The sequence below is a fragment of the Salvelinus namaycush genome, chromosome 13 (assembly GCF_016432855.1).
Source record: "Salvelinus namaycush isolate Seneca chromosome 13, SaNama_1.0, whole genome shotgun sequence".
Classification (NCBI taxonomy): Eukaryota; Metazoa; Chordata; class Actinopteri; order Salmoniformes; family Salmonidae; genus Salvelinus; species Salvelinus namaycush.
Window position 1 is genome coordinate 28,576,253 of NC_052319.1, and position 14,140 is coordinate 28,590,392.

Consider the following 14,140-nt stretch of genomic DNA (forward strand, 5'->3'; position numbering starts at 1 on the left):
GTAGGATATCTGCCCCTCCCCTCCCTCCGAAGCATGCATAGTCTACTGTAGCTACTGACATTATAGGCATGATTCAGAAATTAGGGAGAGAGATTTTTAATTAGAGAAGAATGGATTAACTTTTTCAAGCCTTAAGTTAAGGATACTATAGTTATCACGTTTCACATTCGATTCATTAACTACAAAAAGGTAAGACGTGTTTTTATTTTACTTCTGGTGCCGCCCTGCACACACAAGCGTGTTAGCTAGCTAGCTTGTTAGCTAGCTGTGGTCTAGCTCTCATTATGTGTAATGTAATAGAACTGAGAGTCATGATCAAGGGCTAGCTCTGGTCCAACGTTAGTTAAGCCAAGTTCAAAGACATTCAAAGTTCCTTCATAGAAGCCACTCCAAGGTATAATTATCTTGGCCTAATTCAGATAATGCATGTCATAACAACAAGATGCCCAGCGAATCATGCCCAGCGCTCTCCTCACCCGAAAAATTCAGCCGCATCTCGCACCCTACACTACACTTGTCTGTCCAATGCATGTACATAGCTTGCCCGCTCCATAGCAAGCTGCTCTGTCCATTAGTAAAGTAATTTAATGTTGAGCGAAATGTAAAAAATACATAACATCAGAGGGTTAGAAAAGAACAATATAAACCATTACTTTTTTGGGGTTCGAACCAGTTCAAAACTTTATTTTGCTGGTCAGAACAGTGAAACAAAACTAATAAAATAATGGTTCTGTTCAGAATGAAACGATTGGAAAATCATTTTGGTTCCAACCCCTGCTCCCCAGTCTGCTTTTATAAAAAAAATAGAATAGTTGTGTAGTTAAATTGTCTTGCAAAATCATTTCTGACTTAATCATGTGAATGTAAATAGTTTTTGTGATGTGTATGTGTATACTTAAGCAATAATGCCGGACGCAAAGCTGAGTGCCTGGATACAGCCCTTAGCCGTGGTATATATTTTGTTATACCCGTGCATTCAGCCAATCAGTATTCAGGGCTCTAACCACCCAGTTTACAATTTCTAATATACCACAGATTTCAGCCAATTCGCATCCAGGACGCAAACTACCCAGTTTAGAATTGTAAATCACCAATCAATAATCAATTGTCCCCTCCCTGTAGCGTCGGACATGGCTTCAGACCAGGGTCAAGTGTTGGTGATCGTCACGGCAGCCGTGGGCGGTTTCACTCTCCTCATCATCCTCACCCTCTTCTTCCTCATCACCGGACGGTAAGATGAATATACACACACACACACACACACACACACACACACACACACACACACACACACACACACATACACACACACAGATTTCCTGGGGACTTGGGAGATGTCCCATGGGACTAATAGGTCATCAGACAACAGACAGCACCACAGACAACAACCAGCACCACAGACAACAGACAGCACCACAGACAACAACCAGCACCACAGACAACAGTCAGCACCACAGACAGGATTGAATAAGAATTCAGCACCATGGACAGCACTAAATGTGGACAGCTCCCTCTTTACTGAGAGACCTACATACAGTAATACAACTGTATTGGGCATTGCACACTGAAAAGTACAACAGTTATAAAAGTACTTAAAGAACAGTTAAAAGTAGGATGTTTCGGTGTGTGATGAAACCTTTGAGATGACCTTTCAATCTGTGTAGGTGTGAGCCTCTCTCTCTGTTCTATCTGTTCTGAAAAGCTTTCTAAGTATGGGAGAGAACTGAGACACTGTGAACAGAGAAGTAGCTTCAAACAAGAACCAGTTAAAAGCAGAACTGTGCATGTTCCTGTCCCCCTATCCTCATGTATACAGTGCCTTCGGAAAGTGTTCAGACCCCCTGACTTTTTCCACATTTTGTTACATTACAGCCTTATTCTCAAATGGATTACATTTTTTTTAAATCCTCAGCAATCTACACACAACACCCCATAATGACAAAGCAAAAAACAGTTTTTTAGACATTTTTGCACATTTAAAAAAAAAATACAAAACAGAAATACCTTATTTACATAGGTATTCAGACCCTTTGCTATGAGACTCGAAATTGAACTCAGGTGCATCCTGTTTCCATTGATCATCCTTGAGATGTTTCTACAACTTGATCGGAGTCCACCAGTGGTAAATTCAATTGATTTGGAAAGGCACACACCTGTCTATATAAGGTCCCACAGTTGTCAGAGCAAAAACCAAGCCATGAGGTCGAAGGAATTGTTTGTAGAGCTCCGAGACAGAATTGTGTTGAGACACAGATCTGGGGAAGGGTACCAAAAAAATTCTGCAGCATTGAAGGTCCTCAAGAACACAGTGGCCTCCGCCATCAAACTGAGCAATCGGGGGAGAAGGGCCTTGTTCAGGGAGGTGACCAAGAACCCGATGGTCACTCTGACAGAGCTCTAGAGTTCCTCTGTGGAGATTGGAGAACCTTTCAGAAGTACAACCATCTCTGCAGCACTCCACCAATCAGGCCTATATGGTAAAGTAGCCAGACGGAAGCCACTCCTCAGTGAAATGCACATAACAGCACGCTTGGAGTTTGCAAAAAGGCACCTGAAGGCTCTCAGACCATGAGAAACAAGATTGTCTGGTCTGATGCAACCAAGATTGAACTCTTTGGCCTGAATGCCAAGCGTCACGTCTGGAGGAAACCTGGCACCATCCCTACGGTGAAGCATGGTGGTGGCAGCATCATGCTGTGGGGGTGTTTTTCAGCTGCAGTGACTGGGAGACTAGTCAGGAGTGAGGGAAAGATGAATGGAGCAAAGTACAGAGAGATCCTTGATGAAAACCTGTTCCAGAGTGCTCAGGACCTCAGACTGGGGCGAAGGTTCACCTTCCAACAAGACGACCATAAGCACACAGCCAAGACAACGCAGGAGCTGCTTCGGGACAAGTCTCTGAATGTCCTTGAGTGGCCCAGCCAGAGCCCGGACTTGAACATCTCTGGATAGCCCTGACAATAGCTGTGCAGCAACGCTCCCCATCCAACCTGACAGAGCTTGAGAGGATCTGCAGAGAAGAATGGGAGAAACTCTCCAAATACAGGTGTGCCAAGCTTGTAGAGTCATACGCAAGAAGACTCAAGGCTGTAATTGCTGCCAAAGGTGTTTCAACAAAGTACTGAGTAAAGGGTCTGAATATTTATATAAATGTGATATTACAGTTTTTTTTATAAATTAGCAAACATTTCTTAAAACCTGTTTTTGCTTTGTCATTATGTGGTATTGTGTGTAGATTGATGAGGGGAAAACATGATTAAATACATTTTTGTATAAGGCTGTAACCTAACAAAAATTGACTAAATCGTTTTTTCCCCTCATCACGTTAATGTGGTAAAAAGTCAAGGGGTCTGAATACTTTCCAAAGGCACTGTAGATCTGTCTATGTATATGTGACCATCCGGCCTGTGTAGGAGTGGGTTTCTCTCTGTACTTTACAGCGTTCATACAGCCTACTCTAAACACATACTGCTGCTCTCCACATCATCTTCAGGGTTATCTTACAACACTCTCATCCCTCTCTCCTTTCTCGCCCCTCTCTCGTCGCTTTACACTTTTTCCTCTCATTCTCTCATCCCTCTCTCCTTTCTCGCCTCTCTCGTCGCTTTACACTTTTTCCTCTCATCCTCTCATCCCTCTCTCCTTTCTCGCCCCTCTCTCGTCGCTTTACACTTTTTCCTCTCATTCTCTCATCCCTCTCTCCTTTCTCGCCCCTCTCTCGTCGCTTTACACTTTTTCCTCTCATTCTCTCATCCCTCTCTCCTTTCTCGCCCCTCTCTCGTCGCTTTACACTTTTTCCTCTCATTCTCTCATCCCTCTCTCCTTTCTCGCCCCTCTCTCGTCGCTTTACACTTTTTCCTCTCATTCTCTCATCCCTCTCTCCTTTCTCGCCCCTCTCTCGTCGCTTTACACTTTTTCCTCTCATTCTCTCATCCCTCTCTCCTTTCTCGCCTCTCTCGTCGCTTTACACTTTTTCCTCTCATCCTCTCATCCCTCTCTCCTTTCTCGCCTCTCTCTCGTCGCTTTACACTTTTTCCTCTCATCCTCTCATCCCTCTCTCCTTTCTCGCCTCTCTCTCGTCGCTTTACACTTTTTCCTCTCATCCTCTCATCCCTCTATCCTCTGCTCATCAGCATCCAGCACCCCCCCAACATCAACATATGTGAAAATGTCACGTTTCTAGGTTTTGTAGTAAAAAATACAGAGGAAGATAATAGTTTCCAATGACATCATTGGTGTGCATCCTGTGATTTTAACCAATTATGAGCTGGCATTGGCTACTAATTGAGTTGATTATGATTTTTTACTACAAAACATTGGAACACACCATTTTCACATACTGTATGTTGATGTGGTGCTGGAGAGGATGAATATGAAGTTTCACTTTCAGCATGTAGTAATGACTCAGTGGATATTAGGGGAGAGAAGGATGTTTAATTCCATTGACTTTTAGATTAAAGGCAGGATTTGATATTGAGAGGTGTGCGTGTGTGTTCCTGAATATCCTCGTAAAGCCTCAAAGCCACAACACTATCCTTTACCCTGCTTTCTGAGGACACCTTTAAGAGCGTGCCTCTGTCTTTTTGTGTGTGTGTGTGTGTGTGTATTCAGCCTTTGTGTGTGTGTGTGTGTGTGTGTGTGTGTGTGTGTGTGTGTGTGTGTGTGTGTGTGTGTGTGTGTGTGTGTGTGTGTGTGTGTGTGTGTGTGTGTGTTTGTGTGTCTTCTTTTCAGCAGCAAGACATGAAAGCCAGTGAGTCAGTGATAGAGTGGTGCTGGACTGGTCTGATGAAGGACAGGATTGTAGCTTTAATCAACACACTGACCCCATCACTGGAGGGCTACTGGCATTACACAAATCCTCCCCCCCTATTCTCTCATCTTGTCTCTTCTTGTCCTACTCTCCTCCTCTTCTATCTTCTCCTCCTCTTCTCCCTATAACCCTCTCCCTCTCTTCTGCTCCTCTATCTTCGTTGCTATCTCTTCTCTGTCAGTGTCCAGGCCTCAGACCTCACACAGCAGGATCCCAACCTGGCAACCCACTGATATCCAGCGCTCTGATAGCCTCTCTGATCTGGCTAACTGGAAACCACAGTATCTCACAAACACACACACACACACACCGACATGCAGGCTTGTGCACTCCCACACTGACCCCTCCCCGCTCAGTAATGAGTGTGCTGATTGCTTTGGCCTCTGACTAATTCCAATCAGCGTCATTTAAACCTTCTTAATGTCAGACTCATGGACAATGGAGAACTTTCACTTTTCAACTTAACAAAATTGGCTAACCAAGCCCCTGACCCTCTCCTCCCCTCTCCTCCTCTCTCCGCTCCTCATCCAGGTGGAATCTGTCAGTTCCTGTCTGTCATTCTGCCAACACCAGCTGACAAGCTGTCTCTCACTGATACCACACACACACACTCAAACACACCTCAGCCTCATTAGCGAAGTGTGTGTGTGTGTGTGTGTGTGTGTGTGTGTGTGTGTGTGTGTGTGTGTGTGTGTGTGTGTGTGTGTGTGTGTGTGTGTGTGTGTGTGTGTGTGTGTGTGTGTGTGTGTGTGTGTGTGTGTGGTGATATGATTATTACTTGTGAAATAGCTTGTGGACAGGGCAGTAACCCCCCCCCCCCCCTCTCTCTCTCTCTCTCTGTTTCTCTCCATTTATTTGTCTCACTATATGTTTATCTCTTCTCTTTTATGGAGCTCTCAGACTGGTGCCAGCACTGACTTCCTCTTCTGTCTCTACCACTTTCTAGTTCTCCCCTACTCCACCTCTCCCAGCCGGCCGAGGGGCATGGTGGCCACAGCTACATCCTCTGTGTGTCTGTTAATAGTCACCTAATTATCTAATCACCACTATAGATAAACCGTACCTCTCTCTCTCTCCCTCCCTCCCTCCCCTTTTCTCTCCCTCCTCTCTCCCTCTCTCTCTGTCTCTCTCCCTCCCCCTCTCCCCTCCTCTCTCTCTCTTTCTCTCTTCCCTTTCTCTATCACCCTCTCTCTCTCTCTCCCTCACACACTCTCTCTCTCCTGTAGATCTGTAGACAAGATGTTAATTACTTCCTGTTCCTCCAGCATGATAAAGCTAATGAAGTTGACTGGCTGGTGTGTGAACCTGTGATCCTCTCCACGCTGTGTGTGTGTGTGTGTGTTTGTCTTGTGTGTGAGGAGAGGCTGTTTAAAAGAGAGTGGTGTTTGAGCTAAGAGGGGGCTATGAATAGCTCAGCCCATCTGGCGGAGTGTGAGTGTGTGAGGAGCAGTGATTAACCAATGCATACACACCCAAACACATTATAACACACATGACTGTGCTGGTGAATCCAACGTTCAAATAGAAATGTGTTGATCAAAGTTTCTCTGGTGAAAAAGTTGTCACACCACTCCACAAGCCATCCCTGGCAAACACACACAAGATATAAGATCAAGTTTGGTTTAGTTCATCTCTCTATGGACAAGGTGAACTCCTTCAGTTTTAGCATGTGGTTTTTCATAACCATGTTCCTTGTTGTAACAGAATGTGTCATTGTGTCTCCCAGGTGTCAGTGGTACATCAAATCCAAGATGAGCTCAGAGGAGAAGAGGAGGACCAACTATCAGAGTGGACATGGTAGGACTTCTCTCTCTGTGTCCATGCTTCTTTTCTCCTTCTCTACTTGTCTTCTCTCGTTCTCTCTGTTTCTGTCAAACACTCCGATTTCTAGTCACAGACTCACATCACTTCTCTAAATTGTATCAATTCGAGGTGTACAGACAAATTGAATATGATTATTTCAGCCTTCTGTGAGTTTGCGTGTTGAAAGATGAATGGCTAAACTGTGGCGAGACTTAAAGCTTAAAATAGATTTTCCACGCAAACACTTTACCTTATTGAGCTTCTCTGTCCATTTCATGCTAAAGAGAACTACCCTGGAGAGAAACGTTGTGTGGACGATTTCCATACAATCAATTCTAACCATGTCTGCCATTTCCAAGCCTATATTCGTTTAGATGTGAATGTGGATGAAGTGTGTCCCTAACCCCTGGCCGTAGCAGGCTTTGAGAGATTGGTAACACCCCTCTCTCAGTTTTACACTACAGACAGAGAGCAAGAGGGAGGGAGAGGGATGGATGTCAGTAGGAGTGATACATTGGCACCTTTAAACACATCCACAGAACAAAACGCTCTGAAACACCTCCACCTATCCCTCTCTCTCTCTCTCTCCCTCTCTCTCTCTCCCTCTCTCTCTCTCTCTCGCTCTCTCTCCTTCTCTCTCTCTCTCTCTCTCTCTCTCTCTCATTCTCTCTCTCTCTCTCTCTCTCTCTCGTTCTCTCTCTTTCTCTCTCTCTCTCGCTCTCTCTCTCCCTCTCTCTCTCTCTCTCTCTCCCTCTCTCTCTCTCTCTCTCCCTCTCTCTCCATCTCTCTCTCCCTCTCTCTCTTTCTCTCTCTCTCTCTCTCCCTCTCTCTCTCTCTCGCTCTCTCTCTCTCTCTCTCTCCCTCTCTCTCGTTCTCTTTCTCTCTCTCTCTCTCTCTCTCTCTTTCTCTCTCTCTCTCGCTCTCTCTCTCCCTCTCTCTCTCTCTCTCTCCCTCTCTCTCTCTCTCTCCCTCTCTCTCCATCTCTCTCTCCCTCTCTCTCTTTCTCTCTCTCTCTCTCTCCCTCTCTCTCTCTCTCCCTCTCTCTCTTTCTCTCTCTCTCTCACCCCCCCCCTCTCTCTCTCTCTCTCTCTTTCTCTCTTTCTCTCTCTCTCTCTCCCTCCTCTCCTGCATACTTCTTTCCTCTTCAAAATCCATTTCAAGTCCTCTATGTGTCCTGCCTTTTGGCTGAATCTAGTTACAGCTCTTTCTCTCTCCACCTCCACTGTTTTATCCCTGTGATGAGAGGGGGGGATAGAGAGGGGAAGGGTAAGAAGGGTAAGGCGGGGTGATGCATGAAGAGAAAGGTGCAGATAGACAAAAAGGGAAATGACTTGGAAGGAGAAGGAGATAGAGAGGGGGAGGGTGAAAGGGATGGGGGGGGTTGAGGCCAGTGGTAGAGGAACAGACAGACATCAGGATGAGCTCTGAGATTGAAAACACACCCAGGAGAGTCGGGCCTCTTACTGCCTAGTGAATATATCTGCCTCCTCTCTCTCTCCCTCTCTCTCTGTTAACAGCTTGCCTTGACTCCATACAGACTGTCTATGTGTCTCAGAGCTATCCTTGCCCTGCTCATCAGTGGATGACAGAGGACACCTTCTCCTCTTCACTTTCCTCCTACTTCACTCTTTTGTTCTCTTTCTTCCTCCTTCTCTTTCTCTCCAGTGATATATTGATGTATCTCTCCAACCTTCAGAGTTTAGTTTCATCCAGAAGTGGATGTTTTCGAGGTTGATTGTGTCTTCAGGTTACTGCTGGAGCTCTGTTTTGCATGACCATGGATTGTTCTGTTTGGAAAGAGAGGGAGACTGATATCTCACAGCTAGAGGTTAGCAAAGACAAGAAATGCAGAAGGAGGCAGGTAGCAAAGTAACCAAAGTCAGAAACCAGTCTCTCCTCTCTTGACCTTTGTCCCTGGAATTCATTATCTTCTTCTCTTCTCCTCTTTTTGCTTCTCTTGTTTTGTCTGTCTTTTCTTGTCCTCCCTCAGCTCTCCCGTTCCCGGGGGTAAAGGCCTATGTAGATCCGGACACCTATGAGGATCCTACCCAGGCTGTCCATGAGTTTGCCAAAGAGATCGACCCGACCCGGATCCGTATAGAAAGAGTTATTGGAGCAGGTAGGCGCACTATCCTCAATTATCAATTCAATTCAAAAGGCTTCATTGGCATGGAAACAACAAGCAAGGCATGGTAACTATATATATATACAGTACTGTTTATTCTCTACCATTACAGAAGCTCCTTTAGACAGGGTGCTCTCTATATTCCCTACTGGGTGTGAAAGGGTCTGGCATTTGGGTGTGATATTAACATAGAGTAATATGCCATATGAAGCAATCTGTTTTCATTTTATAGAAAGGAAGTTAATCCTATCTCTCCTATACAGTAGAAAGCTTATGCTCTCTCTCCCAGCACCTGATTTAAGTGTAATTTCTCTCTGCTCAGTATAACAATCTAAAAGCCTAACACACACACACACACACACCCTCACAGGGGGGAAATGAAAAGTGTTAGAGTTTTAGAGAACTGAGGAGAGACTATGAATAGATTGCAGGGTGGTTCTAGAGAGTTTAATCATTCAGAGTTAAAGGTGTTGTGGAGTTGTCTCTGCACTGCAACAGTGCCCACCAGTGGTTTCATATTGTTACTGTGTGTGTGTGTGTGTGTGTGTGTGTGTGTGTGTGTGTGTGTGTGTGTGTGTGTGTGTGTGTGTGTGTGTGTGTGTGTGTGTGTGTGTGTGTGTGTGTGTGTGTGTGTGTGTGTGTGTGCGCACGCGCATTCCAGGTGAGTTTGGGGAGGTGTGTAGCGGTCGTCTGCGGATACCGGGGAAGAGGGAGATTGCTGTGGCGATAAAGACACTGAAGGGCGGCTACGTGGAGCGCCAGAGGCGGGACTTCCTCCGAGAGGCCAGCATCATGGGACAGTTTGACCACCCAAACATCATCAGGCTGGAGGGCGTGGTCACCAAAAGTAAGGAGGATCATGGGAATTGCATGGACAGATAGACAGATGGAAGTGTGTCTTTATGTGGGATAGCTGCCTCTGACACAGGGAGTGAGTCATTACAACCAGCCATTCCCCATGGCTGCATATGGCTTTATATGCCACACACTACAGCACAATGCGTAGCAGCCATTCCGCACTAGTCTACTGTTCTGTAGAGACACCTGTGTACTCCACACACTCTGTCACTTTCTCCATCGTTTTCTCCCTACTATATCTCTCTCTTTACTCTCAGACACTCTTCTCTCCCTTTCTCTCTCTTTTTCTCCCTCTATCTCTCTCCATCTGTTGTTGTCTCCTCAACCTCTTCAGAGACTCATTAACAGAGAGAGGTATCAGGGTGTGACTGTATCTTACCTGAACAGAAACACCAGGTAAAGCTCCACACTCATCACCACTTGACACTCTCATTCTTTTCTCTGGATGGGCTTCTGTAGAGAGAGAGAGAGAAGAGAGAGAGGTGTTTACGTAGAGAAGGCAGCAGGCCTGGTCCACACTGATTCTCAGCTACTGACCTGATAGAGAGAGACGTGTAATCTGGTCAGCACCATGGACAGACAGCCCCTGAACTCTGCAAGCCTGCTGCTCCATTCACCACTTCCTCTCTCTCTCTCTGCCTGGCTGACTCCCCCACAGAGCTCCAGTCAGGTCCTGGCTGGCTAACTGAGTCACTGGAGTCAAATAGCAGGCCAGGGATATCAGCGCCAAGGTTATTTCACTTCACTGAAATGGCCATGTGTTAACTAAAACTAAGTCCTCCAAAAAGTGTGATGCAATTGAAATAGCACATTTTACAGGAAACTGAGTAACCATGACAATGAGGCCTAGTTCTAATTCAACCGGTCACGCTTTTTAACCTTCCATCCCGTTTATTTTCTCATCTCAGATTTGATATTCCGATATTACAGCCTCACAGCGGGCCTGTCGTTACTGCCAGTCTGTTGGGCCAATTACCCAGATTAACAGGATACTGTAAGGAATAAACAGAATGTCACTTTAGCCTGTTTAAACGAGCGATTGGCAGAACCAGTCAGCTGTCTGTGTGGATCAGGGGCTGTGAAATGTCTGATGAGTTTGAACAGTGGGGTTTCCTATAGTGTTCACTCTCATTCATTACCATGGAGCCATGACACTCCGTCTGTGTCCTTGATGGGCTACACACAAATCAATGGGCTCTGAAAAACGTTGTTTTATTATAAATGTGTAGTTTTATGGATTTGGCCGTATGATTTCTAATGGAATACATCTGTCTGCTGTCTTTAATCCATTATTAAACTATATTAAATTGCCCATAGCTCTCTTTCTCTCTCTCTCTCAACAGTGTTGTGTGTAATCCTGTAATTAGTGCAGTCTGCAACACACTCACCCGCTGGGGGACCACAGAGAGGAGATGGGTGAACCCATGGGAGGCAGGGGGAGACCTCTGTCTTCAACCCCTGTTCTACTCCTCTCTTATGTCCTAACTCCTCAAGCCAAGCTCCCTCTCTCTCTCTCTGCCCTTACCTTCTACTCCCTTGACCTCCCGCCTGTCTCCCTCTCCTCCCCTCCGGTGTGACTAAAGAGTGATAACAGTGGCCAGTAATTAGATCAGGCTGTTAATCAAACAGGATGTTAATTAATCCAGTGGTGGATTACTGTCCACTCTCCCCAGGCCTATAGACCCTCACAGTGAACCAGCATGCTAAGGCTAATCTCTCCCCAGGCCCATAGACTCTGACCGGGAACAGCATGCTAATGCTAAAGGGAAATGCTAATCTCTCCCCAGGCCCATAGACTCTGACTGGGAACAGCATGCTAATGCTAAAGGCTGACGCTAATCTTTCCCCAGGCCCATAGACTCTGACCGGGAACAACATGCTAATGCTAAAGGCTGACGCTAATCTTTCCCCAGGCCCATAGACTCTGACCGGGAACAGCATGCTAATGCTAAAGGCTGACGCTAATCTCTCCCCAGGCCCATAGACTCTGACTGTGAAACAGCGTGCTAATGCAAATGGGGCCAGCAGGTAGCCTAAAGGCTAGAGAGAGTACCAACCCTTGCATTTAAACCCCTTAAACCCCAATCTGCTCCAATGGTGCTGTACCATGGCTGACCCTGTGCCTCTCAACGTTTGAGTGTCTGTGGGGATTGGGACAAAACTCCATATAACACAAAAATTGAGAATAAAGTATCTATTCTATCCTCTAGTTAATCTCTTATTAACCACTGTATGGAGAGAGTGACTCCACTCTGAGTCCTTCAGCAAACAGGATTAATGAAACACAGGGAAACTCTTCCTTACGCTCTTCTAAAAAATGGTGATCTACCCAGTATGCAGAAAATAACTTCTGCTTGGGATTATAGTAGTATTACTGTAGAGCAAGGTTCTCCAACTCCGGTCCTGGAGACCTACTGGGTGTGCAGGCTTGTTAGCCATATCTCTAACATATTCCAGCAAACATGTCCCCATTGGCACAATGTGTCCCCAATGGGGGAAAAAATATTTGCCCCATTTAGGCTGCCTATATTTGGCCGATGTGCCTTTGCTCTTCGGCTCCACATTGGTCCCCAAGGCATTGGCCCAGTGCGGGCAGCCCATATCTGGTGAGGGCAGCCCTCACTTTGCCTGAAATAAGCCCATCTTTTCCCAACAAACATGCCCACATTGTCACGATGTGGGCCTAATGCGGATTAAAATATTGGACCTATGTAGGTAAGCTGCCCACATTGGACCAATGAACCTTTGCTCATCAGCTTTACATTGGCCCCAAAGCAGGTGGCCCGTAGGGCAGCCCGCACTTCACCCGAGATAAGCCCACCCTGTTGGTTTGCCTTCCAGGTATGTCATTTCAGAAAAACAATAAAGTTGTTACAGACTTCGTCCTTGGCAGTGTACAATATCATTCATTTGTTGATGTCACACAACGGAACACTTAAACTGGAACGACACTCTCAGTAACGATTTCACCAAAATACCTTGTGAACTTCGAAATGTAAGGTTCTATCTGAAAAAATATGATTACGAGATAATTGGCTTTAAAGTTCCGAGCCCTCGTTGTTTTGAATGGTGTCAGCAATTTTTATCTTGATTTCTTTTTTAACTTAACAACATGAATTGGGGTATTTGCAAGCCATGCCCCCACATATGTTAATGAGCCATCGCCTCTATATTATGAAATAGCTGGGCTTGGTGTGGGCTAGCCTGCATTGGGCTGGTGTGGGCTAGCCTGCGTTGGACTGGTGTGGGCTAGCCCGCGTTGGACTAGTCTGGGCTAGCCCGCGTTGGACTGGTCTGGGCTAGCCCGCATTGGACTGGTGTGGGCTAGCCCGCGTTGGACTGGTGTGGGCTAGCCCGCGTTGGACTGGTATTAGACGCATGATGGCCAATTTACAGTGATCCAGTTGGTGGGCATGCTGCGTGGCATTGCGTCAGGCATTAAGTACCTGTCTGACATGGGCTACGTCCACAGAGACCGCGTTGGGATTGGCGTGGGCTAGCCCATGTTGGGCTGGTGTGGGCTGGCCCATGTTGGGCTTGGTGTGGGCTAGCCTGTGTTGGGCTGGTGTGGGCTAGCCTGTGTTGGGCTGGTGTGGGCTAGCCTGTGTTGGGCTGGTGTGGGCTAGCCTGTGTTGGGCTGGTGTGGGCTAGCCTGTGTTGGGCTGGTGTGGGCTAGCCTGTGTTGGGCTGGTGTGGGCTAGCCTGTGTTGGGCTTGGTGTGGGCTAGCCTGTGTTGGGCTGGTGTGGGCTAGCCTGTGTTGGGCTGGTGTGGGCTAGCCTGTGTTGGGCTGGTGTGGGCTGGCCCATGTTGGGATTGGTGTGGGCTAGCCTGTGTCGGGCTGGTGTGGGCTAGCCTGTGTTGGGCTGGTGTGGGCTAGCCTGTGTTGGGCTGGTGTGGGCTTGATGTGGGCTAGTCCGTGCCCACCGAACACCCAGATGGGGCCAATGGGGTCATGTTTGCTGAGATCTGACTGACCTGGTGGTGCTGTGTGCTGTGATTTCAGGCAGACCTGTGATGATTGTGGTGGAGTACATGGAAAATGGATCTCTGGACTCATTCCTGAGGGTGAGAAGCGAGTAACAATTGTTTTCTTTCCTTTTCTTTATTGTTTATTGATTTTCAATTATAAACAAACAAATAGACATCACAAATGAAAAGCTCTCTCTCTCTCTCTCTCTTTTGTGTCCCTCTCTTTATTAGACGCATGATGGCCAATTTACAGTGATCCAGTTGGTGGGCATGCTGCGTGGCATTGCGTCGGGCATGAAGTACCTGTCTGACATGGGCTACGTCCACAGAGACCTGGCCGCCCGCAACATTCTGGTCAACAGCAACCTGGTGTGTAAGGTGTCTGACTTCGGCCTGTCCAGAGTCCTGGAGGACGACCCAGAGGCTGCTTACACCACCACGGTAACTATGATCTCTAACCCCTGACCTCTAACTCCTAACCCTTGATTTCTAACCGCTACACAAACACAAACAAGAGAAACACAAGTTATATGTTGCTACTTTTATTTATTTCCCTGCAAAACTTCCATAAATC

At 46.6% G+C, this 14,140-nt stretch overlaps 1 protein-coding gene across 1 annotated transcript in view; it reads left to right on the plus strand.

Annotated features, from left to right (window-relative positions):
• Window positions 1-14,140, plus strand: part of LOC120058396 (ephrin type-A receptor 6-like) — a 260,362-nt gene that overhangs the window by 242,262 nt on the left and 3,960 nt on the right. The window contains exons 8-13 of the mRNA XM_039007026.1: window positions 1,123-1,231; window positions 6,537-6,607; window positions 8,604-8,732; window positions 9,400-9,585; window positions 13,601-13,662; window positions 13,798-14,007. Coding sequence (XP_038862954.1) covers window positions 1,123-1,231; window positions 6,537-6,607; window positions 8,604-8,732; window positions 9,400-9,585; window positions 13,601-13,662; window positions 13,798-14,007 — 767 coding nt within the window. The remainder of the gene's footprint in view (window positions 1-1,122; window positions 1,232-6,536; window positions 6,608-8,603; window positions 8,733-9,399; window positions 9,586-13,600; window positions 13,663-13,797; window positions 14,008-14,140) is intronic.